The sequence below is a fragment of the Mastomys coucha genome, unplaced genomic scaffold (genome assembly GCF_008632895.1).
Source record: "Mastomys coucha isolate ucsf_1 unplaced genomic scaffold, UCSF_Mcou_1 pScaffold16, whole genome shotgun sequence".
In the NCBI taxonomy this organism is placed as follows: Eukaryota; Metazoa; Chordata; class Mammalia; order Rodentia; family Muridae; genus Mastomys; species Mastomys coucha.
Window position 1 is genome coordinate 90,041,305 of NW_022196898.1, and position 26,699 is coordinate 90,068,003.

Genomic DNA, 26,699 nt, shown 5'->3' on the forward strand with positions numbered 1-26,699 from the left:
TGTGTGTGTGTGTTTAATCTCAGTAGTCGGGTCTATGTGTGTGGGCGGAGTCTAATCTCAGTAGGTGGGTCTGTGTGTGGGCGGAGTCTAATCTCAGTGGGCGGATCTGTGGGCGGAGTCTAATCTCAGTAGGTGGGTCTGTGTGTGGGCGGAGTCTAATCTCAGTGGGCGGATCTGTGTGTGTGTGTGTGTGTGTGTGTGTGTGTGTGTGTGTGTGTGTGTGTCTCGGAGTCTAATCTCAGTAGAAGGTCTATCTGTGAAATTTCCTAATTTCAGTTGGGGTTTTCTCAGTCTCGGTCTTAACTGAGAGGAAGTAGAAGTTAGTACTTTGTGCATACAATGGCCACATTGGTACTTGAACAGGGAGGCTTTTGCCATTCCCCTGAGTCTTACCCAGCCATGCTCACTCACGTCAATAATACACATTCTCTCGGGACTTCATGTACTCTCCACAGCATCCTTGATGTAAAATACCTTTTTGAAAATCAGTTATGTGAACAACCAACCCTCTTAGGGTTGTTGTTTTTATCACATCCATTTAAAGGGTCCAAAGGAAACAGCCGTTCTATGAACACTGAAGTAAAGGGTGCTCTTCTTTCGAGCATCCTCCCCTCTGATTCTGTAGGAGGACATGAGGCAGGTGAGGGTTCTTAGTTATGAGCCCATAATACTTAGTCTGCGTGTAATCACCTAGTATTTAAAGAAGCTGGAGGCTTTTCACAATGAAAAGCTGGGTTTATTCTCAAACGGAGGACAAGCCACAAATGAAGTCTGCAACCAATCAACAAACACACAGAGCAAGCAAATTCAATGCCACATATGCAAGAACACTTATCAGTGAAATATGAGCCAGGAACATCTCAGATAAGGGAGCACTTGACCTGACGAACTCCAGTGCCCTCAAGTGAACAACTGGCAAGAGTATTTTGGATTACAGCTGCCTCGTAAAACCAAGAGCATCTGATTGCTGGGGGAGCGCTTTGATAAACTCATCTTTGGATCTTTGTTACAAGATATTTGAACCTGTTTCTAGTTAGGATGTGGCTCAGCCCTTAGTATTCACCTTTAATCAAAAAAAAACAAAGAAGGTAAAAGTTAGTTTGTAGAAAGAAGCACCCATGTTTGAAAGTGATGTCTATATCATGTATGAAAGCGAGTTGCAGAAAAACTGATGAATCAGAGAAAGATCTGACAGAATAAGACACACTCAACTGTCATGAGAAGAGAGAGGAAAGGGAAGCTACTTGAGGGAGAGATAGCACAGGAGAAGAGAGTATTGAGGGAGAGACAGCACAGGAGAAGAGAGTACTTGTAGAGGGACCCAGGAGCGTTCCTGGAGAGCAGTGCAGTAGACTTGAGAGGCAGAGTGGAGCAGCACAGAGACAAATTGACGAGAACAAGCTAGACACAGGGAAAGATAGAGCGAGCAAGAGAATGAGGAGACAGAAGATTAGAAAAGATTGCTAGAGTTAGTTCGAAGCCAAGCAGAGCCATTCAGGGGCCATGAGCAAAGTCATCTATCTGGGAATGGAGATTGAGCCAGAACTGGTGAGTTGAACCAGTCAGCTAGAGATCGGAAAAAACTAGGAAGGTTGAGCTTACTCAGGAGTAAGTCTCAGAGCCTAAAACGTTGTAGGTCTAGAAAAAGATTGTACAGAGACTAGAAGCTTCCAGGACTAGGCCTAGGTTGTTAGACCGGCAGGAAACCTCCAAAATGACAATACTATCAAGAGAATAAAGGTTAGTTTTACAGATCTTCAATGCTAAGGATCTAAATTTTGGTCCAAAGTCTGTATTAGAAGGCGCACTTCATGGATTCTGAAGCCAGGTTGGGGATTCGAATGCCAATTCTGTCATTTACAAGCTGTGGGACTTCAGGCTGGTAAATTGACAATTTTATACTTCAAATCCTCCGTCTACGAGAGGGGACAACTCATAAAGAGTTGTTGAAGATTTAATGAGATAATGTTTCTACAGCTTTATATGGTTCTAGGCACACAGTAAGTTCTATTAGACTGGCTGCTGCTATTATGAATCTGATTTCTCCATTTTTGTCTTGCCTCCTTAAAATGAAGCTTCATAGACCATATTAAGGAATAAAAAAGATAATGGACATTTCTACAAATACAATTTGCATTTCCCAAGGTACAGTAATTGAAAGGCCTGACAGAGGAAAGGTAATGAGCCATAGCAGAGGAAGAAGCCCCTCATTCTGGAATCTGGCTGGGCATCTGCTCTTCCTCATTCAAAAGAGGATGTCTAAGAATTTCCTAATAAATGCTTGCCAGTCCTTGATAAAGCAAAATTATCATCTTAGCCAACATTCGCATCTCAAACCCTTCAAAACAGACATTTTTGTATCAGTGCTTTTGACAGTGAGTGTATGAGATATATGCTACAAACTGCCAGAATAGTATGCCAGAGCTGGGTGTGGTTTATGGTTTTGTGTATTTGGTTTTGGTTTTGGTTTTGGGTTTTTTTTGTTTTGTTTTGTTTTTGTTATTTTGTTTGTTTGTTTTGCTTTGGTTTTTGGTTTTTTGAGACAGGGTTTCTCTTTGTAGTCCTGGCTGTCCTGGAACTCACTCTGTAGACCAGGCTGGCCTCAAACTCAGAAATCCACCTGCCTCTGCCTCCCAAGTGCTGGGATTAAAGGCAGTGGTTTAAGGTTTTAATCCAGCACTAGAGAGGCGGAGGAAAGGGGATCTCCAAAAGTTCGGGGACACTCTGGGCTACATAGTGAGGACTAGGTTCATCTTGGGTTGTATAATAAGACCTTGTCTCAAAAAAAAAAATAATAATCTAGGGGCTAGAGAGATGGTGCAGTGATTAAGAGCGCAGACTCCTCTATCAGAGGTTCTAAGTTCAATTCCCAGCAACCACATGGTGGCCCACAACCATCTGTAATGGGATCCAATGCCGCCTTCTGGTGTGTCTGAAGAGAACTACAGTGTACTCACATACATTAAATAAATAAATAAATCTTTTAAAAAAAATAACGGCTGGGAGGTTGTGGCGCACGCCTTTAATCCCAGCACTTGGGAGGCAGAGGCAGGCGGATTTCTGAGTTCGAAGCCAGCCTGGTCTACAGAGTGAGTTCCAGGACAGCCAGGGATATACAGAGAAACCCTGTCTCAAAAAACCAAAAATAAATAAATAAATAAATAAATAAAAATAAAAAATAAAAAATAATGATCTAACAAAACAGGATGTGATGGAACACACCTTTAATTCCAGCACTCCAGAGGCAGAGGCAGGAGGATCTCTATGAATTTGAGGTCAGCCTGGTTTACCAAGCCCCAAGACAGCCTCGATTACATAGAGAGACCCTGACTTGAAAAATAAAATAAAATAATAAAAATAAATTTAAAACATCAAAACACTAGTTTAAAAATAAGATTGTTTTGCATATTAATTTACATGAATATTTATCACCAGTCAAAACTAGTCTGCGTCTCTGATTTCTAGGTGATAAAACTCTCAAGATCAGAAATAAAATCTAAACACAAGCTGGGCAGTTGTGGGTAGAGCCTTTAATCCCAGCACTGAAGAGACAGAGGCAGGCAAATCTCTATGAGTTGGAGGCCAGCCTGGCCTACATGAATTCCAGGATAGTCAGGACTACACAGAGAAACCTAGTCTCCAAAATAAACAAACAAACAAATAAATAAATAAATAAATAAATAACAGGGCGATGTTGATTTGTTGATAAGATTTTACAAACTGCTACACTAACAAAGGAATCCTTGCAAGGCTGCAACAAATGACACTGAAGGTGGGCGGAGAAAGCTTGCCAAGTGCTCCGCCTCTCCCTCCGGGGACTGTTTATTTCCTTAATGGTTTCTTGCCTCTGCAAGCACTGGGCTCTCAGCTGTGAAAGCACTTGTGAATACACGGCGTCCTTATTTAGTCCTCAGAATATGCCCAGCTGCCCTTTTTCCTCTCACTCGCTCGCCACCTCAGAGGCTCTCCATGGAAACACTAGTGGGTGTGGTGGAGCGCCCGCAAACTCTTTGTCCTTGTCACAGGTAAAATGTGTCATGACAGTTTTTGAACGCTCCCAAATCTTAAGGGGGAAACACTTCCCACAGAAGCATAGCCTGGTTTTCAATTTGGAACTAACAAAATGCGGGATAGAGGGGGGGTAAAGGGCTACCCCGTTCTGCACCCAGAGTTTAGTTTCTATTTTCCTGTCTCTCATGCTTTCTCAAAAAGTAAAGTTATTTTCATACAGTATATTCTGATCATGACTTCCCCTCAATCTTCTCCCAGATCCTCTCCACCCTTCCAACTACAAGCCTTCCATCTCTCTCTATCTTAAGAAAACAAACAGCCTGGTGAGGTGGTGCACGGCTTTAATCTGAACAGTTAGGGGACAGAGACAGGTAGATCTCTGTGAGTTCCAGGCCATCTTGGTCTACCTAATGAGTTCCAGTACAGTCAGAGCTATGTGATAGAGAGAACTTGTCTCAGGAAGAGGAAGAGGGGAGGAGGAGGAAGGAGAAGGGAGAAAGAGACGGGCAAAGACAGAAAAGGAATAAACAAATGTAAAAGGACAAACAATGATAAAATGAACTAAAAGGAAAAAAGAAAAAAGGAAGATTACAAAATATACACATACCATAAAAACCCAAAATTGGAAACAATATGCAAGCAAGAGACCGAAAGCAAAAGCCCTAACAAAGCTATATGAAACCAAAACAAGCAGAAACCAACCAAACAACAAACAAAAGCCTCTATAAGCAATGCCTTTGGGTTATTTTGTGTTGGCATCTACTGCTAGGTGGGGGTAGAAGGCTGCCATTAGGTGTGATCCATACTTCCTCTTAAAATTGCTTATTTATTTTAACGTTTTTGAGATCGTGTCCACGGCCTACTCTGAATTTATGTTATAATCGGCTAAACTGTTTTCTTAGGCTGGGCCTTACCCTTGGAGACTCCATTTTACAAAACAGCTTTTGACTCTATTTTGGTGGAGGTGAATGACTGACTATAACCCCTGGGTGGATCTGTAAACTACCCAGGCAACACAGAATGATAAGTGACTTATTCCTTGGAGTATAAAAGGAGCTACTCCATAAATTCATGGGGTGAATTGAGATTATAGGGGCACATAAGCATTAAAATCATATCTGGGAAATATAGCCTATGACCCAGACACACTAGACCCAGGAAAGAGTATTAACTCCCTTACCTGGAACCCACAAGGCAACCGACACCTAACAAATTGATGTGACAGCCACACACCGACATAGCATGTGATACCTGCTGTACAAGTCAAGGACCAACAAGTGGAGGACAACCTTACTCTCCCTCTTCAGCCCACTGTCTACCCTTTGCTCTGCTGCCCGCTCACTCACCTCTCACTTGCCTGGACCTGGACCTGAACCGGCCATTTTCCCCTCAGCCCAGTTCAGCCTCACCCTGCATCTGGAACCTTCCAGCTTTATACTCGAACCCTGACTTGAGCAGATCCAACTTCAACTTCCTCAAGTCTCTTGTCTGCTGTTCTTAACCCAGCCTTCTCTCTCAGACTCCTGCTAAAGCCTTGTAAACTCGGATCAGAGGCTTTCGTGGTGATCCTTTAGGCCACACATATGCATAGAGATATACAGAGGTAATTACCAGAGCGAGAGGATAGTGAACTTTAGTAGCTGGGGTTGGAATGAGAGAGCCTGCATTTCTCAGCCAGATTAAAACTAGCTGGATTGAATGGCACCTACACTGCTGCCATGGAAACTGAGCCTTGTTAATTTACTGTTATTCAATACATTCTCACACTGTGGAAAGAAACCAGGTGCTGCAGTCACTCTCCTCCCTCAAAACAGAGTCAATGGCCATGTGTAAAACAGTCTTCTAGAGCAAGGTATTCCAGCATTATGTGCTTACAACAGATAGGCTTTCCCGTAGACCAGGCTTGCCTCAAACTCATTAGGTACCCAAAGATGACCCCTGAGCTCCTGCTCTTCCTGACTGAGTGGTGACAGCACAACCTGCACTACACCGGTTCCCTGCAGAGCTGGGGACTGAACCCATGTCTTTGTGTATTCTAGGCATTCTACCAAATGATATACATTCCCAGCATCTCTTGTTCATTCAAAGTGCTGGGGATTGAACCCATGCCTTTGTGAATTCTAGGCATTCTACCAAATGATATACATTCCCAGAATCAAAGGAAGCTAATAGCTTCTATTCTGCTCAAGAAAACAATGTCTGATAGCCAGACAGCAGTGGCACATGCTTTTAATCCTGACACCCGGGAGGCAGAGGCAGGTAGATTTCTGATTTAGCAGCCAGTGGCCAGCCTGGTCTACAGAGTTCCAGGACAGCCAAGGCTACAGAGAAATTCTGTCTTAAAACAAACAAACAAACAACAAAATAAAAACAAAAAAATCCTGAATAGAATGGGTAGGCTTAGAGTTTTCAAAACCTACTTTAATTATGGTTCTTTAAGACTTTAACCTCTGTTCTAGCCCACCACCCACCAGAGTTAGGAGAAAAGAAAGGTTCATAGGAAGCAGGGGTTGTGGACATGCTTAGAAATGGTTCTTTGAAGCTATTCTTCGTTGTCAGCAGTCCAGTCTACTAGCAAAACACCAAATCAGCAAGAGCAGTCCAGTACACATGGCAAACATGATTCAGTAGCAGCAGCTAGATCCAGAAGAAACCCTGAGGCCTCACCTATCAGCCCAAGTCCACAGAAGCAGGAAGCAGCTGGAATACCACCAGAAGTCCTTTGGTGCATTTATCTCTATGAAGTCACAACAAGCAAAGATCAGCGAAGCGAGCAAGGCAAACCAATGCAAGTGTCATCATCGAAGACCAGACTCAGCAAAGCCTAAGGAAGAGGGGCAAAGAGTCCCCAGGTGAACCAATGCAAGAGCACTGTCCACTGTCTGTTGGGTTATCCTTATACTCTTTCCAAACATATGTCCTCTCAAGCATCCACTCTAGCAAAACATCACATGCCCTTCCCCTAGGCAGCTTCCAGAAAAACACCCTGTGTCTGTTTCAGCAAGACATCCTCACATAAGATAGTTTCCAGAAAAACATCACGTGAAACTGAGTCTCCAACAAAACCAGAAATTCCCACTTCAACAAATGTCTGCTCAGTGGCATTTGATTTCCATTAAGAAATAAAATGCTTACTGCATTTTCATCTCAGTGGAAGACACCTGCCTTGCAGTAACCTTAATTCAGGCTTTGTTGGGGATGGTTTATTTACAAGAAAGTGGCTTTATTACCTGAAGGTAAGAGGGCGGGAGCTGAGACAGGGTCTCCGTCTGCAGGTCAGGCTGCCTTGAGATTCCAGACCTCTCACCTCTGCATCCTAAGTGCTAGAATTACAGGGGTGAACCACAGACCTGCTTTATTATTTCCATGTTGATTCGAGTATAGCTGTTGAATACATCTGGGCCCTTGTACAGTTCTAGCTGTTTTATTACATTTTTAAAATTTTTTTGTTTTGTTGTTGTTTGTTTTTTTGAGACAAGAGCCTCTCTCTATAGCCCTGGCTGTCCTGAACTCACTCTGTAGACCAGGCTGGCTTTCTCTGTACAGCCCTGGCTGTCCTGGAACTCACTCTGTAGACCAGGCTGGCCTCAAACTCAGAAATCCGCCTGTCTCTGCCTCCCAAGTGCTGGGATGAAAGGTGTGCGCCACCACCATCCAATGATGATTGGGGAAAGACAACAACATGGGTCATAGCAGGGCCAGGTTCTCTGCCTCACAACATGTATTGCTGCCTCATGAAATTCTAGAAGGGTTTGTGAGCCAGATACCCTCTGTCCCTTCACTGTTGAGACAAAGGACATGTAGGAACTTTGAGTCATGTTGGCCAGTGGCAGAGCTTGAATCGATACCTGTTCCTGAAGACAACAATTAATTTCTCTTTTTATTCCAATTTCCTTAGGGCAAACGAGACATTCAATCAGATGGGGAAACTGACTTGAAAATAATGGTTTGGTGTGAGGGCCTTGCCCCTTTCAATCAACCTGGTTTCCTTGTGTGTTGGTAATTTTGTGTTTGTTTGTTTAAAGGTGTTTTGTTTGAGAAGCGGTCTAACTCCAGATTCTCTTACCTTCTTGATGCTGGAATACAGGAGAGGCAACTCCTATTTTAATTTGCTGTTTGAGAGCTAGCTCTGATGCAGCTCATTCTGAGTCTTTTTGGGTTGGTTTTTTGTTTTGATTTGTTTGAGACTCTCTGTGTTTCTGTCTTCCTCCCTCCCTCCCTCCCTCCCTCCGTTCCTTCCCTCCCTCCCTCCCTCCGTTCCTTCCTCCCTCCCTCCCTCCCTCCTTCTGGCTGTTTTGGAGCTCCCTGTGTAGACCAGGCTTCCCCTAAAGTCACAGAGATCCTCCAGCATCTGCCTCCTGAGATCAAAGGTGTGTGCTATCACGCCAGGCTTTGAAGTTTTGCCTATCAACCCGCAGCTGAGAGCCACGCCGCAAACAAAACCAGGAAGCACAACAGCCCGCGTCGTCAAGGACCGAGCACTTTTTGGCCTTCGCCGCGACCCGTAGCCGCGCGGAGTGCGCGCGAGTGACTCGCGCATAAAAACCCGGCTCGGGGCGTCTCGGAGTCAGTGTTGCTTCCTGCTTTGGGCCGAGCTGTTGGCGGAGCCGTGAAGATGGCGTCGACCAGCCGGTGAGTGCAACGGCCTCCGAGCGAGCGAGCGAGCGGAGCGGAGCGGGGTCTCGCGGGGCCGAGGCTCCTCCAGAAGGCCGCCGCGGTGTCCCTTACCCACCTGAGTCCTCGCCGCCCGGGCTTGACCCCGCGGATCCGCACGGCCCTGGTCTCCGTCTTTGTGTCATGTTAATGTTTTCTGTGTGTTTTCGCCCTTCCGGCCCATCCAGTCGGAGGGTCAGAAACCTCCTTTCCCAAGAGCTGGGGAGGCGACGTTCCAGGTCCCTGTCGATCTGACAACCACAAAGTTGAGAAACGTCAGCAGTGGTTGTCTGGTGGAAAAGGGTCGCCAGCCCAGTGGCCTCCAGAAGTGGAAATGAAAGCACAAACGGAGACGTGATTCATTCTCCGAAAAGACCCCCTGTTCCCACCCACCCCGAAAAGTGTCCCTGCGTACTCCGAAGGAGTTGTTGTCTGCAGAAAATTAATTACATATGCTGGAAGTCATTTTAAATGTATTTTTAAAACGTAGTGTACTTAATATCTACAGGAAATGCGTGTTGTGACCGCAGAGACAGCCTTTAATCTTGTGACCTGCAGAATGCTTTGCAGACCCTAATTATATCTCTTGTAACCCACTATGAGGTAGATATTAGTATACTGGCATATGTGTAAACTGAGTCATGCCAGCGTGTTGACCTTTCGAGCGCCTAGTATATCTATTCTGATTATCGTCCCACTGGTCTCTAGTTAAAACACAGAATGTACTGAAAGTATCAAATTAAGTTCTGCTCTTTTGGCACTTTTTTTTTCTGAAGTAGTTACTATGTGTGGAATTGATAAACGTCATCACGGGGAGCCATTATTTACAGAAATATCGGCCCTTGCTGGGAACCTCCAAGTCTGCTATTATAAAAAATGGGAGGTGGGCATAGGAAAGCCTCTTCAACTTTTTGCATGGAAGCTATGGGCACTCTTGTTTACTGATTTTGCGATTTAATTAGATTAATTATGATTTAATCATTCCATGTGGGTGTGGTTTTGTCAGGTAAGGCTTCCTTGTAAGGGACATGGGAACCTTCAGCTTCCCCAAATACTATTGAAATTTCCCATGGCTGACGTGGAAGCTGAATGTGTTCATATGTAGGCACAGCTTATCATCTTATTCATCTTGGGAAGGGAACTCCTATATTCTTGAAGCACAAGTTGTAGTGTTTCAGTAGTAAAATTACTGGTTACAATTTTTAAACATTTCTTCACTTAAAATAATTCCTTGTAATTTTTTTTTCTGGACAGCCATTTTTTGTTTTTGAGTTACTGGTCTAGAATCTTCCTGTCTCCACCTTGACAGCTGTGGGATTGCAGATATCCGCAGCCCTCATCCAGCTTTTAAATCTGTGGCATTCCTCTTACTATCAAGTTTTTCCACCAGTGTGAATAGAGAGAAGTCAATGTTAGATTATTGCCTGGGAATTTGTCCTTGAGGGTGGTATGTCGTCACTAAGCATTGGCATCGGTTGGTGTTCTTGAAGAGAACATGTCCAGATTGATGCCCACTATATATTCTGACTTAAGTAAATAACTTTTTGACCACGATCTCTAAAATGAAGATGGTGCCTGTCTTTTAGGATGTTGTGCAAACTGATCGTTTAAAATGGATATGGGGCTGGGGAAAGGTTAGGAGCACTGGCTGCTTTTTCCAGAAGATCTGGGTTTAGTTTCCAGCACCCACATGGCAACTCATGAACTCTAACTCCCATTCCAGGGTATTTCTTCTGTCTCTGTAGGCACTAAGTCATATTCATGCTTCATGGCATAAATGCAGTCCAAATATCCATACTTAAATAATATGGATAAATAATAATGTTTAAGGCAGTATCATTTAAATACACTGCAAAGTTTCTCATATTTCCCTTTTTTAAATGCTAGGGATTGACACCAGGACTTCTATATAATAGGCAAGCATTTTCCACTAAGCTACATTCCCAGCCTCTTTACCTACTTTAGTTTTTGAGACGCTAGTGTAAGCTGCCTTGGAACTCCTATGTACACTTTTTGCTGAGTGTGATCCCCGGCCCCTTGACCTACTATTTATTTAACTGTTGAGACAGCCTCACTCTAGTCAGTCTATGTATAGGTAGCATGCCTAGCTAGTTCTGCTTTCTGAATACTGACATGTTCCATCACAGCTGGCTTGATAGAATTGTTAGTAATGCCAAACTGTGTTAACCCTTAACATACTGTTAGGTTAATTTCCTGCTTTGTTTATTGAGAGCTACTCTTAGTCTGCTAACATTTTCCTTTATTTCTGCAGCTTTTTGATTTTTATGAAGTACTTAATTTTATTTTTTATGATTTATTTTTTTCTAACAAATCTACAGAACAAGTATAAAGCAATTTCTGCCCTCTCCCATATTTCCAATTAGAAGACTCCACGATATGTTTTAATTAAATAAATAAAACTGGTGGTTATTAAGTGAATTTTTTTAAAATCAGTTTTCCATGTGCCTTAGTTCTGGGTAGTTAGGGAGCTGGAGAGAGCTATGGTGCAGGGCACTTGTTGCTTCTGCGGAAGACCTGCACCTACATGGTAACTAGTTCCAGAGTATCCCTGGGAACTAACCATTCAGGCAGTGCACCCACACACACACACGCAGGGAAGACACACATAAAACAAAAATAAATATATCCTTAAAAATAAATGAATAAAACACAGTGTAGTTGTTAAAACATTCTGAATCGTCCTAGCTAGCAGGAGAAACTTGATCTGAAACCACAGAAGCATAGTTAACTATAAGAACAATTAATTTTGTGTTTTAGGTGTGTGCTTTCGATGACTTAATATATACCCATTTACTGTATCATGTAAGTGAATTTTTAAAGAGACTCACCCTTTTGAGAAATAATAAGTTTTTGCTAAGAATCTTTGTTACTTTTAAAAGCTTGTTTTTTCAAATCATTTAAGGTTAATTAACTTCCTCAAACTATTGTTTGAAATAAAATAAATAAGAAAGTTACTAATACCATAAGCTGGGCCTTGTGGCACATCCCTGAGATTTCAGCACTTCAGGAAGCTGAGGCAACAGGGTTACTCCTAGTTTGACACCAGCCTGGGCTGTATAGTGAGTTTGAGGCCAACAGGACTACAGACCAAAAAAAGAAAGAAAAGTATTAATGTTACTAAGGTCATAAATCTTTTAAGTTACTATGATAGCTTTGAAGCCATATTGTTCTGTTTAAGTTACTTAGATTACATGCTGTAGTGATCTCACTATTACATTTCTTACAGTAGTATCATTACACCTTACTAGTCTCTTAGCCTAACCTCCACCTTCTTTCTGGTTCACTTCTCCCAAATAGCGTTCCCTTCTGCCCTCTCTCTTCCTCTTTCCTCCCTCCCTAAGATCACATCTTTCTCATCGGCACCTTTTTATCAGGTCCTATGTCCACATGTAACATGTCTGCATATGTGTGTGCACACATGTAAACTTATACAACAAATTCCGCAGAGGAGAGAAGCATGCTGTTCTTGTTTTTGTGATTCTGGTTTATTCAGTTAATCTGTTTTCCAGTTGCATCTATTTTCCTACAATTTCTGTCTTTCAGGCTGTGTATCCGTACCACATTTCTTTATGTCAGGCTGATTCCATTTGATAAGCTGTATTATTACTATGCATAAGCATGGGTGTGTGAATATCTGTGGTGTGTTCACTTAGAACTTCAGGTATCTGCCCAGGAACTGGGTAGTCTTAGGTAGTTCTGGTTTTAAAAATTATATAGTATTTATTTATTTATGGGGGGAAGGGCACGTGCCAAGGTGTGAGTCAGGACAACCTGTGGGATTCTGCTTTCTCCAACCTGGTTAGAGGATGACTTATGGGAGTTGTTTTTCTCCCTCCACCATGTGAGGCCCTGTGTTATGATTTGTCTTGTGCACCTAGCCCTTTAAAGGACCCCCCAACACACACACACACACACACACACACACACACACACACACACACACAGCTGCTGGTCAATTGGCCCTTTAAGAATTTCTAGCTGTTAGAACTGCTTGGCCCTATGACCTTCAGTGTTGGTTGCCTCTTGGATTTCTGGGAACAGGAGAGCATATGAAAAAGCCACTTGAGGCTGAGAAAGAGGATGGGGCTCGAAGAGGGAGAAGTGAAGGCAGTCAGTGAGAGTTGAGCCAGGAGAAGCTGAGCTGAGCAGAAAGGCTAGAACAGTTGTTATAGTTTGGAGCTGCTAGTACTGGGACTGTTGAAGCCAACTGTTGGGGGACTAAAGGAGGAACAGTTGGGAGAAACCTTTGAAGGGGCTGGGCTGGGATCTTGGAGGAGGGCAGGCAGGGAGTTAAGAGAACTGGATACTATTTGTAAGAAAGGGAGACAACATTAAAACAAAAAAAATCAGAAAAAAACAAAATAATAAAAAAACCCTCACATTTTAAAAGTCCCAGTGGCTGAACTTAAGCATCAGGCCTGGCAACAAGCACTTTTATTCAGTTTGTCTTTTGAGGAAACTCTCCACTGTGATTTCCACGGTGGCCATCACAGTTTATCCCCCATCTGCAGTGTGTGAAAAATCCTTCTTTGCCACATTTGCCATCATATTTGTCGTTTCCTAGGTGATGGCCATTCAGTCTGGGATGAGAGAAAAGAGCAGTTGTCATTTCACTTCCCCAGTGGCTAGAGATACAGAATACATTTTCAAATATTTATTGGTCATTTGAATTTCCCCTTTAGAGAACTGTCTTTTTATTAGTCCAGTTGTTGATGGGATGGTCTTGTGGTACTCAGTGTTTGGAGTTCCTGGGAGATTCTGGACAGGACTCCTTCTGTCAGGGCAGACTTTCCCCCTGGAGTGTAGTTCTTGATTCTGCCAATTGCTTCCTTTGTTGTAGAGATGCTGGTTAAGTTTTCACTCAGTCATTCTTTTCAGTTCTTGGGATTATACCCTGTGCTATTGGAGTACTTTTAAGGAAGTTCTTCCTGTATCAACGTCTTGAAGTGGTTTTACCTGTTTTCACTTAGTGCTTTCAGAGTATCAGATATGCACTGTTTTTTGTTTGTTTGTTTGGTTGGTTGGTTGGTTGGTTGGTTGGTTTTTGAGACAGGGTTTCTCTGTGTAGCCCTGGCTGTCCTGTAACTCACTTTGTAGACCAGGCTGGCCTTGAACTCAGAAATCTGCCTGTCTCTGCCTCCCAAGTGCTGGGATTAAAGGCATGCACCACCAGTGCCCGACTGTTTTTTTTTTTTTTTTCAAAGATTATTTCATGTATCTGAGTGTGTTCTTGGGGTCCTCAGAGGTCAGAAGAAAGTATCAGATCCCGTGGAACTGGAGTTAACAGTGGTTGTGAGCAACCATGTAGGTGCTGGGAACTGAACCCAGGTCTTTAATAAGTACTCTGAACCTCTAAGCCACCTCTACTACCCGCAAAGTTCAGATCTTATATGAAGGTCTTTGATCCATTTTGAATTGATGTTTGTGCAGGGTAAGAGATAGGAATCTAGTTTCCTTCTATGTATGGTTATTCAGGTTTTTTATTTTGATTTTTAACTTGTGGTGATAACTGTCTTTTGTCTGGGCTGATCTGGAAGTCCTAGGCTCAATGAATCCTTCTGCAGCCTACAGTGCTGGGACTATAGGCATGTGTCAGCAAAAGTAACTTTTAAAGGCTAACCTCCTGAGTTCTGGACTGGACTAAGTGAAGTCATCAGCCCTTAAGGTCAGCACGCCACACCTGTCTGTCTGTCTGTCTGTCTGTCTGTCTGTCTGTCAGAACTAATTGCCTTTCATGGAAACATGTGTTGGCTTTGGTGTGTCATGCTGAGTCTGCGGTGAGGGGGCTAGCAAGCAGGAAAACACTTATTTTCTAACAAGAAATGAAAAGCACTAACCAGGTAATTATATGGACATGGTGCGGAGTATTGTAAGTTATCATTATACTAATCAAGAATTTCAAAATCTGTACCTTGCCTAATACCAGAAAACGATAAAGACTTGTTTCATATTAGTTGGGAAATATAAAACTTGTTTTTGTTTTCCATGTAGTTTGGATGCTCTCCCAAGAGTCACGTGTCCCAATCATCCAGATGCAATTTTAGTCGAGGACTACAGAGCTGGAGATATGATCTGTCCCGAATGCGGCCTAGTTGTAGGTAAGTAGCTACTAGGGTTTTAATTTAAATCGTAATGTATAGTACTTTGCTTTTGCACAGTCTTCAAAGCTTTAATGAATACATTTTGATAGCTCTCACTGCAGACCACACTGGGAAGTTGTTTGTTGTTACCACATTGAGTATTCGAGACTTTCCTTCCATGGATTAGCTTACAATGGGAATTTTAGAACATACAGAATTACTAGGAGAATTTGAGATCCATTGTTTCTGGGGTCAGCAGACAGTTAACACTTGTTCTCAACATGGCTTTCATGATAAAAATTGGGTTTTATACTTTGAAGTGGTTGAGAACAATTGAAATAATACTTTTTCAAGCCAGGTAACTGAACACCCTCCTTCCTCTATCCATGCAGTCTCAGGCGTCAGCCTTGTATTGACCAGTTAACGTGGGGAGCAAGGTAACAAAGCATGGCTTGGTGTAGGTGAGGATCTCCTCAGGGTTTAGCATTTGACCAACCCCAACATGTTTCATATCACCTTAACTGCTTATTAGCTGCTGCAGCAGGCCCCACACGCGTGCTCTATTACCTAGCTCTCAGACTCAGTTGCCCTGGAAACTTAGTTGTGAAGGGACTCAGTGGGTACCTAAATGGCGTGCAAGTTGCCATATTGCAAAGTTTCATAGTGTTTATTACTGTCTTGTACCAATGTCACCTTCTTGTGGGAGAGTGGAGTGATTAGTTTATTGATTAGGTAAAGCCGTGCCATTGTTTGTTATGCAGAGATGGTAAGCACTTGTCAGAACACCAACTCAGGAAGACCGTGGTCTGAAAAGAGTTAACGTGGGATGTTTGATCACAGCAAAATTTCTTAATAAAAAAATAATAAACTAGGTATGGTGTTACCTCAGGGTACTCATGTTTTCTATATATTTGACTTAAAAGGGGAAAATCAGGAATGCAAGGATTTTTTTATTGGTTATTTTATTTATTTATATTTCAAATGTTATCCCCCTTCCCAATTTTCTTTTTTCTCTCTTTTTGGTTTTTCGAGACAGGGTTTCTCTGTGTGGCCCTGGCTGTCCTGGAACTCACCCTGTAGACCAGGCTGGCCTCGAACTCAGAAATACGCCTGCCTCTGCCTCCCAAGTGTTGGGATTAAAAGGTGTGTGCCACCACTGCCCAGCCCTTCCTGGTTTTCTATCTGCAAACTCTGGATCCCATTCCCCCTCCCCCCTGCTTCTATGAGGGTACGACCCCACCCCCACCCCCCATACTAACTCCTGCCTTACTGCCCTAGCATTCCCCTATGTTGGGTCTCCACAGGACCAAGGGCCTTCAGATAAGGCCATTCTCTGCTATATAGCCAGCTGTAGCCATGGGTCCCTCCATGTGTACTCTTTGGTTGGTGGTTTAGTCCCTGGGAGCTCTGGGGGGTTCTGGTTGTTTGGTATCATTGTTCTTCCTATGGGGTCGCAAACCCCTTCAGCTCCTTCAGTCCTTCCCCTAACTCCTTTACTGGGGCCCAAGTGCTCAGTCTGATGGTTGACTGCGAGCATCTGAATCTGTATTAGTCAGGCTCTGGAAGAACCTCTCAGGGGACAGCCATACCAGGCTCCTGTCAGCAAGCGCTTCTTGGCATTAGCAATAGTGTCTGGGCTTGGTGTTTGCAGATGGGATGTATCCCTAGGTGGGGCAGTCTCTGGATGACCTTTCCTCAGTCTCCGCTCCACTTTTTATTCCTGAGTTTCCTTTATATAGGAACAACTCTGCATGTAATATTTTTGAGATGGGTGGGTGGCCCCATGCTTCAACTGGGGACTGTGCCTAACTTCTAGATATGGTCTCTCCTCTTTGTTGGGTATTTCAGCTGATGTCATCCCAGTTGGGTCCTGGGAGCTTTCCTGGCATCTGCGACTATCTAGTGGCTACCCCCAGTTCCGCTACTGCCACACACCTCCGTTCAATTTCCTAACCCTTTTAAAAAATTTGGAACACAAATTTGCATGTCACCCTTGTGCAGGGGTTATGCTAATCTTCTCTATTGTTTTAGTTTTAGTATTTGTGAGTACTTTTTTTTATAGTAAGTAGAGTCAAGCAAGCCAACCAGAGTACACTAGGATTGGCCAGGAAAGTCCTAAGAACCACTCAGATTGAAGATGGAGAAATGAGGACCAGTCACATCACTGTTTAGTGTCATGATCGTCTGTTTGACTTTCAGTAGAACTATAAAATACGTAGACGTGCTATGATTTGGCATTAGCTGTTTTATCACTGATTCATGCATGTTGTGTGGATATGTGTGCATATGCTTGTAAACTTGCAGAGGTCACAGGGTAAATCCTCTATTGTTTTCCAACTTACGCCCTTAAGACAGGGTCTCTCAGTGAACCTAGAGCTTGCTGCTTTTCAGCTGGTCAGCAAGCCTCAGGAATCCCCATGTTTCTACCCATACTCCCCTGCACATCGTTTTCAAGGATGTGACCATGCTGAAGTTTTAAAATGGCCACTCACAATCTGAACTTAGGTCCTGACGTCTGTGGAGCAAGATCTTATAGCATCTCCTTAATAGCCCCGCTGGCTTGTCACTCAGATCTGCCTGCCTTAGTCTCCCTATCCCTAACCCTGGAATTAGAGGGTACATCATCACACCTGACCCTTACCAGTGCCTCTTAAGATGTGTGCTGACTAAGCAGGCCAATAAGGCAGAGCTTTTTTCTGTTCATAAAATTGGTCAATCAACCATTGTGTAACAGTTCCTGCCCCCAACTACATTTTAATAGTGGGATTGTGTTGCTGTAGAACTTCAACAGTAGATGGCAGTACAGTATTTAGGGTATCAGTTTGTTCATAAAATTTGACCTTGTACATTGCTTGAATGTTAATTTATAATCAGCAAATTACTATGTTTGTAGTCATATCTGATAGAAGATACAGTTGAGACTAGGGAGTATAGCTGAGTGGGAAAGTGAATGCCTATCTTGTTTAACTAAATATTGTTCAAACATCAGTTCTGCTGGAAAAAGAATGAATCGGGAGTTCACATTAGTATTGCTTAAAATTAGCAGTTCCACCTCTAGTCAGTGTCATGTCATGTTGATGACTAAAGTTAAATTCATCTTTTTTAAAGCAACATAAGTCAAGTAGATTTGAAAAAGAAATGACTCATTTTGACCTTTTCTTCTAAACTTCAGTTGCCAGGTCAAAGGTAGGTGCTAGAGTAATGTGAACTAGGGAGAATGATTTTGACAGTTATTCTTGATTACTTCTCAAAAATACACAGATGACATATCTTTAGTGTGTGTGCGCGTGCGAGCATGCGAGTGTGTGCAATCTTCATTTATGTGAAATGCTCTTTAGATGCCACTCTTCATTATGGATTCTACACTGCAGTGCAGGGACACATGCTGGGGAGGACTTCTTCTGTCGACCTTGAGTAAACTCAGTAAGGTCTTTCTAGGGATGGAGATGGCCGCCGATAGTTTATGTCCATCTCAGTGCTACTGTTGATGGCTATCTGGTCTAAGTTTACAAAAATCAACATGCAGTTTAAGAGGAGAAAAGTTGCCATGTTTCTGTTTCTAGGATACTTAGGGTGTATTTATACTTACTATCTGGTAGGCTTCCTGCTCTCAAAGGTTGATTACACACCAGCTTCCTCTTAGAGATCACAGTATCTAAACATTAAGGCTATTTTATATCACTCTCCTTGAAAACATTCTGGATTGCAGTTTTCTTCCAGGGAAACTTGTATAATACTGCCTCATTGGATTTTAAGTGGCAATCCCCTTATATATTCAATTTTTTTTCTGAATAGTCCTGCCTATCATTTACTCATGTGCTTGATTTTTGGACTAGTTAAAGTTTCATGCTGTGTGCTCTTTGAGTATAAGGTACAGATTCTTTTCGTTTTGTTTTTTTTCGAGACAGGGTTTCTGTGTAGCCCGGGCTGTCCTGGAACTCACTCTGTAGACCAGGCTGGCCTCAAACTCAGAAATCTGCCTGCCTCTGCCTCCCAAGTGCTGGGATTAAGGCACAGATTCTTAACTGAGTCACTTAAATAAGTCTGTATATCTGGAAAATGCACCTAATAGCCTATTGCTGGGCTTTTCTGTTTATCCTATATACTAGGCCACTTTATCATTTAGTTTTAAAGTCCACTTTATCTATTTTAAAAGTAGTATAAAGCAATCAGTAAAAGGTATTTTTATGCCAAAAGGAAAATGTTATAAATGAAGGACTTTGGCTTGCTGGTGCTTTATCTCCAAATACTCAGGTAGAATGATAATATGTATGTAGGCACACCTACAAGCCTCTTCACCTGCACTTCTGAAATATTCATTTCTGTCCCTTGAAATATTAGTTAGCTGGGCCTGGTGGCATAGGTCTATTATCCCAGCTACTAGGGAGGCTGAGGCAGGGTTAATGTTAAACACCTGCCTGGACTAGCATGAGTCCCAGACTGGCCTGCACAATTTAGTGAGACCCTGACACAAAGTCAAAACAGACATGGGGCTGACACTATAGTTCAGAGAACACTTGACCAGCATGCTTAAGACCCTGAATGCTTGAAAACATAAAATTATATGTGCTTACTTTACATACAACTACATATACATAAATGACATTGGACCTTTTTCCCTTTTTCAGATTTGGTACTTTGGGATGAAGGCCTAATGTTTGTGCATGTTTTTGTTTTGATTTTGCTGACTAGGACAGTTGGCCTCCTTGACTCTGAAAGCACACAGTACTTCTCTCATTTAACCTTGCCCTTCTTGGGAGCCATGCTCAGGCTGGCGTGCTAAATTTAGCCTTGTCACTGGGGTCTTTGCCCCACCTTCTTTGCTTGTTCTCAGTGCATATGGACATAACAGGTGGGGATACTGCCTCGAATGTTGGTCTTTCTCACTCAGACGTGATTGTTCAGACTGATGAGTAACGCTGGTTACTCTCATGTTCTCTGAGATATAATCTTAGGTTTAGACTATAATTGCCATCCTGTATATATGCTAATTACTGTATTCTGTAAAAGATTTGGCATAGCCTGCACTGAAATGATCTTCTCCCTCCATTCCCCTTGTCACTGAGTAGGTGCTGCAGAGCGTGAGGACTTTGCAGTCTAAGGGCAGAACACCTCTCATCACCCCTGGAAATGGAAAGAACATCTGCCACTTTCTTAGTTTTCGTAGCAATAAGTAGACAACACCGAGGACTTGCAGCTGCTTTTAAGGAACTTTACTCATTTGTCCTTTGCAGCCTTTAAAATGTGAAGTTACTGGGGCAACTAAAGCTGACGAAATAAGGCATACAAATAAAATAATTGGGGCCATCAGGATGGCCCAACAGGTAAGAGTGGTTCCCACCAAGCCTGACAAACTAAGTCACCCACCTGAACCCACATGGGAGGAGAGAATTGTCCTCTAACCTCTCTGCGTGTATGATATATGCACCCTTACACACATTCAAATTAAGGAAATGTAGCTAATTTTAAAATTAAGATTTTTATTTTAAATTATTTGTATATGTCTGTAGCAGGTGTGTGCACAGGAGTTGACAAGTTCCTACGGAGAGAGAGTGGAGTCTTTAGAGCTAGCTATAGGTGTGGTTGCTGAGAACCAAACAGGTCCTCTGGTGAAAAGACACGTGCTCTTAACTGCTCAACCATGTCTAAGGGCAGAAGAATACCTCTCATCAGCCCTGCAAATGGAAATCATCCCTCCATCTAAATTTTCTTAATTAGAATTTCCAACGCTAAGCAGCAGCTTGTTCTCATACTTGTAACCATTGTATTCATTGACTGTCCATATGGAGACTTATTGTAGTGGCTGACAGAGATGAACGTGGTGAGTTTTCAACTGTCCTATGGCAGAATTCATTGAAAGAGTTCAGTGGAATAAGTTGGAATCTGGTACACATTTCAATCTGTGTGATCTTTGGCCAGTGAACCTCATTTGTGAAGTGCCAGTGAAAGTGATACTGTGCTTCTATAGCTCTGGGGATTAAATGATAACTGTTACTGTGGACACATCAATCAGCATGTGTTTCAGTGTTCAGTGCTTCAAAGATGTTTCCAGACATTGAGTTTTTCCTACGAAAGCAGTGCCAGCGAGCCCTATTCATGTCATGTGTTTTGATAGCACATCACCTAGCCACAGCCTTTGTGCTTGAAAAGTATGCCGGTCTGCCCTTTTAAATTCTGCCTTTAAATTTTTATTCTGAATTATTCTCCCTCTTTCCTCATCTCTCTTTCTCTCTGTCCTGTCTGGCTTTGTTTTTTTTGAGACAAAACCTGGAATTCACAGGGATCCAGATATCTGCCTGCCTCCTCCACCTGAGTGCTGGGATAAAAAGCTTGCACCACCACGCTGGCTTTATTATTATTCTTTGTATCACATAAGAATAATTTTATTATTTTGCTTTGATATATGAGGCAAGGTCTTCCTATGTATATGTAGTCAGTGTAACCTTGATTTTTCTGTTATGCCTCAGTTTCCCAAATACTAGGATTATAGGCATAGACTACCATACTAGCCTTTTCTTTTTGCTTTCTTGTAAGATTCAGAATACAAATAATGATTGTATACTGTTTACATAGCTCATTACTGGACTGGCATAGTTGGTAAATGCTTCAGAGCACACATGTAAGACATGGTATCTAAGCTGACTCCCAGGTGGCCATATTAGGATGCTAACCATTAGCCAGCCTGGGGAGCGGAGTCCTATGCCTGGCTAGGTGAGTAACTGTGTGCTTGCCTTCTTAGGGGACAGAGTTATTGATGTGGGATCTGAATGGAGAACCTTCAGCAATGACAAAGCAACAAAAGACCCATCTCGAGTTGGAGACTCTCAGAATCCTCTTCTGAGTGATGGAGATTTGTCCACCATGATTGGCAAGGTAATAACTCCACTCAGCAGGAAATGTCAAGGGGAGACTAGCTAGGATTTTTGCAATAGTGTCAATAAATGTGTCACACACAGGAGACCTTTGACTTGGAAATAAGAATCACCAGTGTTAGTATTGTGAAAGTCTGCCAACTTTTTTTTCCATCATGAAAGGAAGAACAAATTATACTCTTGTAACCAAAATTATGTACTTGGGCTGGGATTAAGAGCATTGGCTGCTCTTCTGGAAGACTTGGATTAAATTCCCAGCACCCACAGTGAGGCTCACAAACTGTAACTGCAATCCTAGGGAATCCCTCTCATTTCCCTTGGCATCAGTCATGCACTGGTACACAGACACAGGTAAACACCTATATACATATTGTTACAAAACAACGTTACCATCTTTGTACTGGTTGGGTAAGACTTTCTGAGATCCAACATGAACATCTGTTTACCCCAGATGGAGAACCAGTGATGGACCCAAGTAATGATTCTACCAAAGGCCATGCCCCACCATAGTCACAAACTGCAATCCTACAGCTTTCTTCAGGCAGCAGGCCAAGTGGAGAATCTCTCCAGGCTACGTAGCCAGTTATAGGGCTGTATAGTGAGACCCTGTCTCAAAAGAAATAAATGAAACAAGATTATGCAGTAGTAAGCTCTAATATAGCATATACTTCCGCTTTCTGTGTTCTTGAACAGCTATTAAGATTTAAGTCAGTGTCTGTGAAACCATCTTCTTTAAAGCGTGTCCTAATGGAAGTTTCTGTTTGAGTCACAGGCTCTACTGGACAGACTCCTGGGGCATATGGAGTCAGAGTGTGTACATTACATTTTCATAGACACTCTTCCAACTTTCTGAAAATGTTGAGCAAATCTTTCTTTTATAGGGTACAGGAGCTGCAAGTTTTGATGAGTTTGGCAATTCTAAGTATCAGAACCGGAGAACAATGAGTAGTTCTGATAGAGCAATGATGAACGCATTCAAGGAAATCACGACCATGGCGGACAGAATCAACCTCCCTCGAAATATAGTTGTAAGTTCTTGTCCACCTCCTTTAAGCCATTCTGACATTTACTTTGCATAATTTAATGAACACATAAAATTTTGATACTGTAAGTAATTAAATGGCCTAGACTTAATTAAACTTAGTTTCTCTGCTTTGAAGGATCGAACAAATAATTTATTCAAGCAAGTGTATGAGCAGAAGAGCCTGAAGGGAAGAGCTAATGATGCGATAGCTTCTGCTTGTCTGTATATCGCCTGTAGACAAGAAGGCGTTCCCAGGACATTTAAAGGTAGGCTTCAGTTATACCAAGTAGAGCTCTGACAGACAGCTTTGATGCTTAATGACTAGAGCTCTTTTACACGGCACAGTGATCCATGCACACACCATTTGACGGTGGCTCTGTATGTTCTTTGACATAAAATGTACAAGACAGTCCTCTTTGCTATGTTCTTTGCAGGTAGCATCATTTTAATCCCTGAAAGGCAACAGTACAACTGACTATTTTTGTTTTGTTTAATTATTTATTTTATATATATGACTGCATTGTAGCTGTCTTGAGAGGCACCAAAAGAGGGCATCAGATCCTATTACAGATGGTTGTGAGCTGCCATGTGGTTGCTGGGAGTTGAACTCCAAATCTCTGGAAGAGCTGAGCCATCTTTCCAGCCCCACAGCTGACTGATTGGTTTCTTTTATGTGCTTGAAGGCCTGACATCATATGCTGCAGAGGCTTTTGAAAACAACGGCCAGCACAGGTCTCACATTTGAGGGGTCAAGTAATGGAAGGGGTCGATGGAATTAGGTTGTTGTTTTGTTTTGTTTTGTTTTTGAGCTTAGTGTTTGCAGTATTATGCAAGCTAAGGCCTTTGAGTCAAGTGCTGGCTTTTGTCAAGCTTGTGTTGGGCACAGGACAGACTCCTCCACTGTTGCTGGGATACATACACTGCCCTTCACTGACCAGGTCCGGGTTCAGGCTCTATTCACCATATCCAGTGAGCATCCTTCATAAGCTTTCCTGTGTCACAGTGAGAGGGATGACTATCACACATCTTTTTTGCTGTAACAGCTCAAACAGGGGTAACAGTTTAGCTTACATAGTGAGAGCATGCAGACAGTTGCAGGTCACACATATGCACTTGTATTCTTCAGCTTGAGTATTTTTTCTTCTCCTTAGAACATTCCTTACAAGGCTAGCAGAGAAGTTGATTCCTTGGAGAAACTTATTTGTATAAATTGAACTAGATAAGTTTGTGTTTTGAAAGAATACAGTCTAAAGTGTGAAAATAGAAACCAAGAAATTTTGAATAACTAAGCTCCATAGGAGCTGAGAGGATTTAGGGCCTCATCTTTAAGCCTTGATTGATTTTTTTTTTTTTACAACTAGAATATTTTATTTTTAAAATAAAAAGTAAATTATAAAGTGAACTGTCTTACAAATGTTTTAAAAAATTTTCTCTTTTAGAAATATGCGCTGTGTCTCGAATCTCTAAGAAAGAAATTGGCCGCTGTTTTAAACTGATTTTGAAAGCTTTGGAGACCAGTGTGGATCTGATCACAACTGGGGACTTCATGTCCAGGTTCTGCTCCAACCTTTGCCTCCCCAAGCAAGTGCAGATGGCAGCTACACACATAGCCCGAAAGGCTGTGGAACTGGACTTGGTTCCTGGCAGGAGCCCGATCTCTGTGGCAGCAGCAGCTATTTACATGGCTTCCCAGGCTTCAGCTGAGAAGCGAACACAGAAAGGTAGGATCTTTATCAGGGTGTTGGCCAGCGAGGTGGCAAGGCTGGGAGTGTAGTGGCTGCCTCAGAAGCTCCACGGGAAAGGTTAACTATTCAGATCCTTGGAGAAGCATTTACCCATAAGGAGAAAGGACTGGGCACAGTGCTACTCACCAAGACATTATTTGCTTAGTGTGCTTGAGAGCCTGGTTTTTATTCCCAGCATCTCAAAACAAAACAAAATACCCAAAGAAAATACAGTAGTTTGCTTATAGTGACTATTTAGAGGCATATAACCTTGTGTACAAGTCTCCTTTTCCAAATTAAATTATTTTTAATTTGTGTCTCTTGTGAAGGGGTCTATTTACTGGAACAAGCACAGCTTATCAGTGGTTACTATCCCTGGGTGATGCAGATATAGGCCAGATTAGACCAGATTAAAAGTAGATAGAGGCAGGTTTATTAGGAAGCAGCTCTCGAGTGGGTTCATCTATCTCACAGGAGGAGGTCAGTGAAGTTACACATCCAGGCTAAAGCAAGGAGAGGTTATAGTGTTTAGGCAGAGTGATGATGTCTCAGCTGACATTGTTGTGGCATACATGGTCAAAAACTGAGTCTTTGGGTGGCACTCTTGAGTGGAAGTCAATGACATGTTAGCCCAGAGTACTTTCTGTGTGGAAGGGAGCAGGGCTCTCTACCTAACAGATACATCACTGAAGAGAATGGCACCCTTTTCCCAGCCACTATTGTCAGTCATCCATCAGGGAGGGATGAGGCCTCATAGCCCTTCCCTATTTGTGTGGTTTTTGTTTGTTTTGAGGCAAGGTCTCATCTATCCCAAGCTGGCCTCATACTTGCCATGTAGCTAAGGATGATTTTTCTGCTGTGCTCAGGATAAACTTTGTACATGGATAGGCTTTGTACATGGTTGGTATATTTTCTCAGCCCTGAAACCGAGGACTTGACCAAAGTAAGAGTGTCTCACCACAGGGACATGCCTTGGGTTGCTTCACATATATCTGTTGTTTTAACAACAAAAATCCCAGCTGTTCAGTTTTACCAAGAGATTCAGGAGCCAGATGCTGTGGTGAAAGCCTGCTACTTCAGGGAGGTGGAGAGAGCACCCAGCTGACCTTCTACTCCACTGATGTCCCAGAAGGAAGGCTCCTTCTCTGTCCTAAATACCCTCTCTCTGCCACACTCTTGTGTTGAACGCCCTCCTCTCAAGGACCCTCCTCTCCATTACCCCTGTCCACTCCTCAAGGACCCCCCTCTCCATTTACCCCTGTCCACTCAAGGACCCCCCTCTCCATTTACCCCTGTCCACTCAAGGACCCCCCTCTCCATTTACCCCTGTCCACTCAAGGACCCTCCTCTCCATTTACCCCTGTCCACTCAAGGACCCCCCTCTCCATTTACCCCTGTCCACTCCTCAAGGACCCTCCTCTCCATTACCCCTGTCCACTCCCTGCTAGCTCCTTATTACTTGCTCGGCCTCTTCACCTAGGATTGACTTTATGTAGTATCACTGAGCCACACCACAGGTATGTGTTTAAAGTAAACAGAAAGCTCTGGGATCAAAGACTGAGCCATAGAAGTTAGAAATAGTTCACAATGGGATCAAATATCCTGCAACACATCTTTCAGTATTTCTAATATACCTTTAAAGAGGCCTATCACTGTTACTGTTTCTGTTGACTGACTCCTGCTTTATACTTGTTAGATTGTATTTCCTTATCAATAAAAAGTGAAATTGGAGGGTTGTTTTTCTTCTTGGAATGGGAAAGAGACAGAGCAGATGAATTGAATGTCTTGGTTTTTGTCTTTTAGAAATCGGGGATATTGCTGGTGTTGCTGATGTTACAATCCGACAGTCCTACAGACTGATCTACCCTCGGGCTCCAGATCTCTTCCCTTCAGACTTCAAGTTCGACACCCCAGTGGACAAATTACCCCAGCTATAAGCTGAGGCAACTAAGTGTCATACTCTTAATGTACGTGGAATATGGAACTTTGTACATAGCCACAGAGTGCTGGTTGAGCCTTTAATGAGGAAAAAGGAGATGGTACGCATTCCAGAGCTAAATATTATTGCTTAGGCTTCTGTATGTATATACTAGTGCAACATATTTAATGACTTAAATTTCTTACTGAATCTGCTTTCTTTTTTAGTGATCTAGGAAACAGTATTTTGGAAATTATTGAAATATGTAATTCTCAAATAAAAATTTAAAAGCAAAGTTTTTGTTACAGTGTCGCGGACCGGGGTTTCCTACGGGAGTCCCTTGTTCCACGGGACTAGGGGTTCTGGCCAGGTGGGCACGGGATTCAGCTTTGACAA

General features: G+C 42.7%; 1 protein-coding gene and 1 pseudogene across 1 annotated transcript; one reads left to right on the forward strand and one right to left on the reverse strand.

Moving 5' to 3' along the window:
• The first annotated feature begins 8,380 nt into the window (after window positions 1-8,380).
• On the forward strand, window positions 8,381-26,598 carry Gtf2b (general transcription factor IIB). The gene is made up of 7 exons (XM_031375711.1): window positions 8,381-8,643; window positions 14,677-14,783; window positions 21,505-21,638; window positions 22,519-22,665; window positions 22,798-22,927; window positions 24,101-24,382; window positions 26,189-26,598. Exons 1-7 carry the CDS (start codon window positions 8,627-8,629, stop codon window positions 26,320-26,322), a joined length of 951 nt encoding a protein of 316 aa, XP_031231571.1. The 5' UTR covers window positions 8,381-8,626; the 3' UTR covers window positions 26,323-26,598.
• Window positions 16,727-16,815, reverse strand: LOC116094508 (annotated as a pseudogene).
• Window positions 26,599-26,699: the final 101 nt, after the last annotated feature.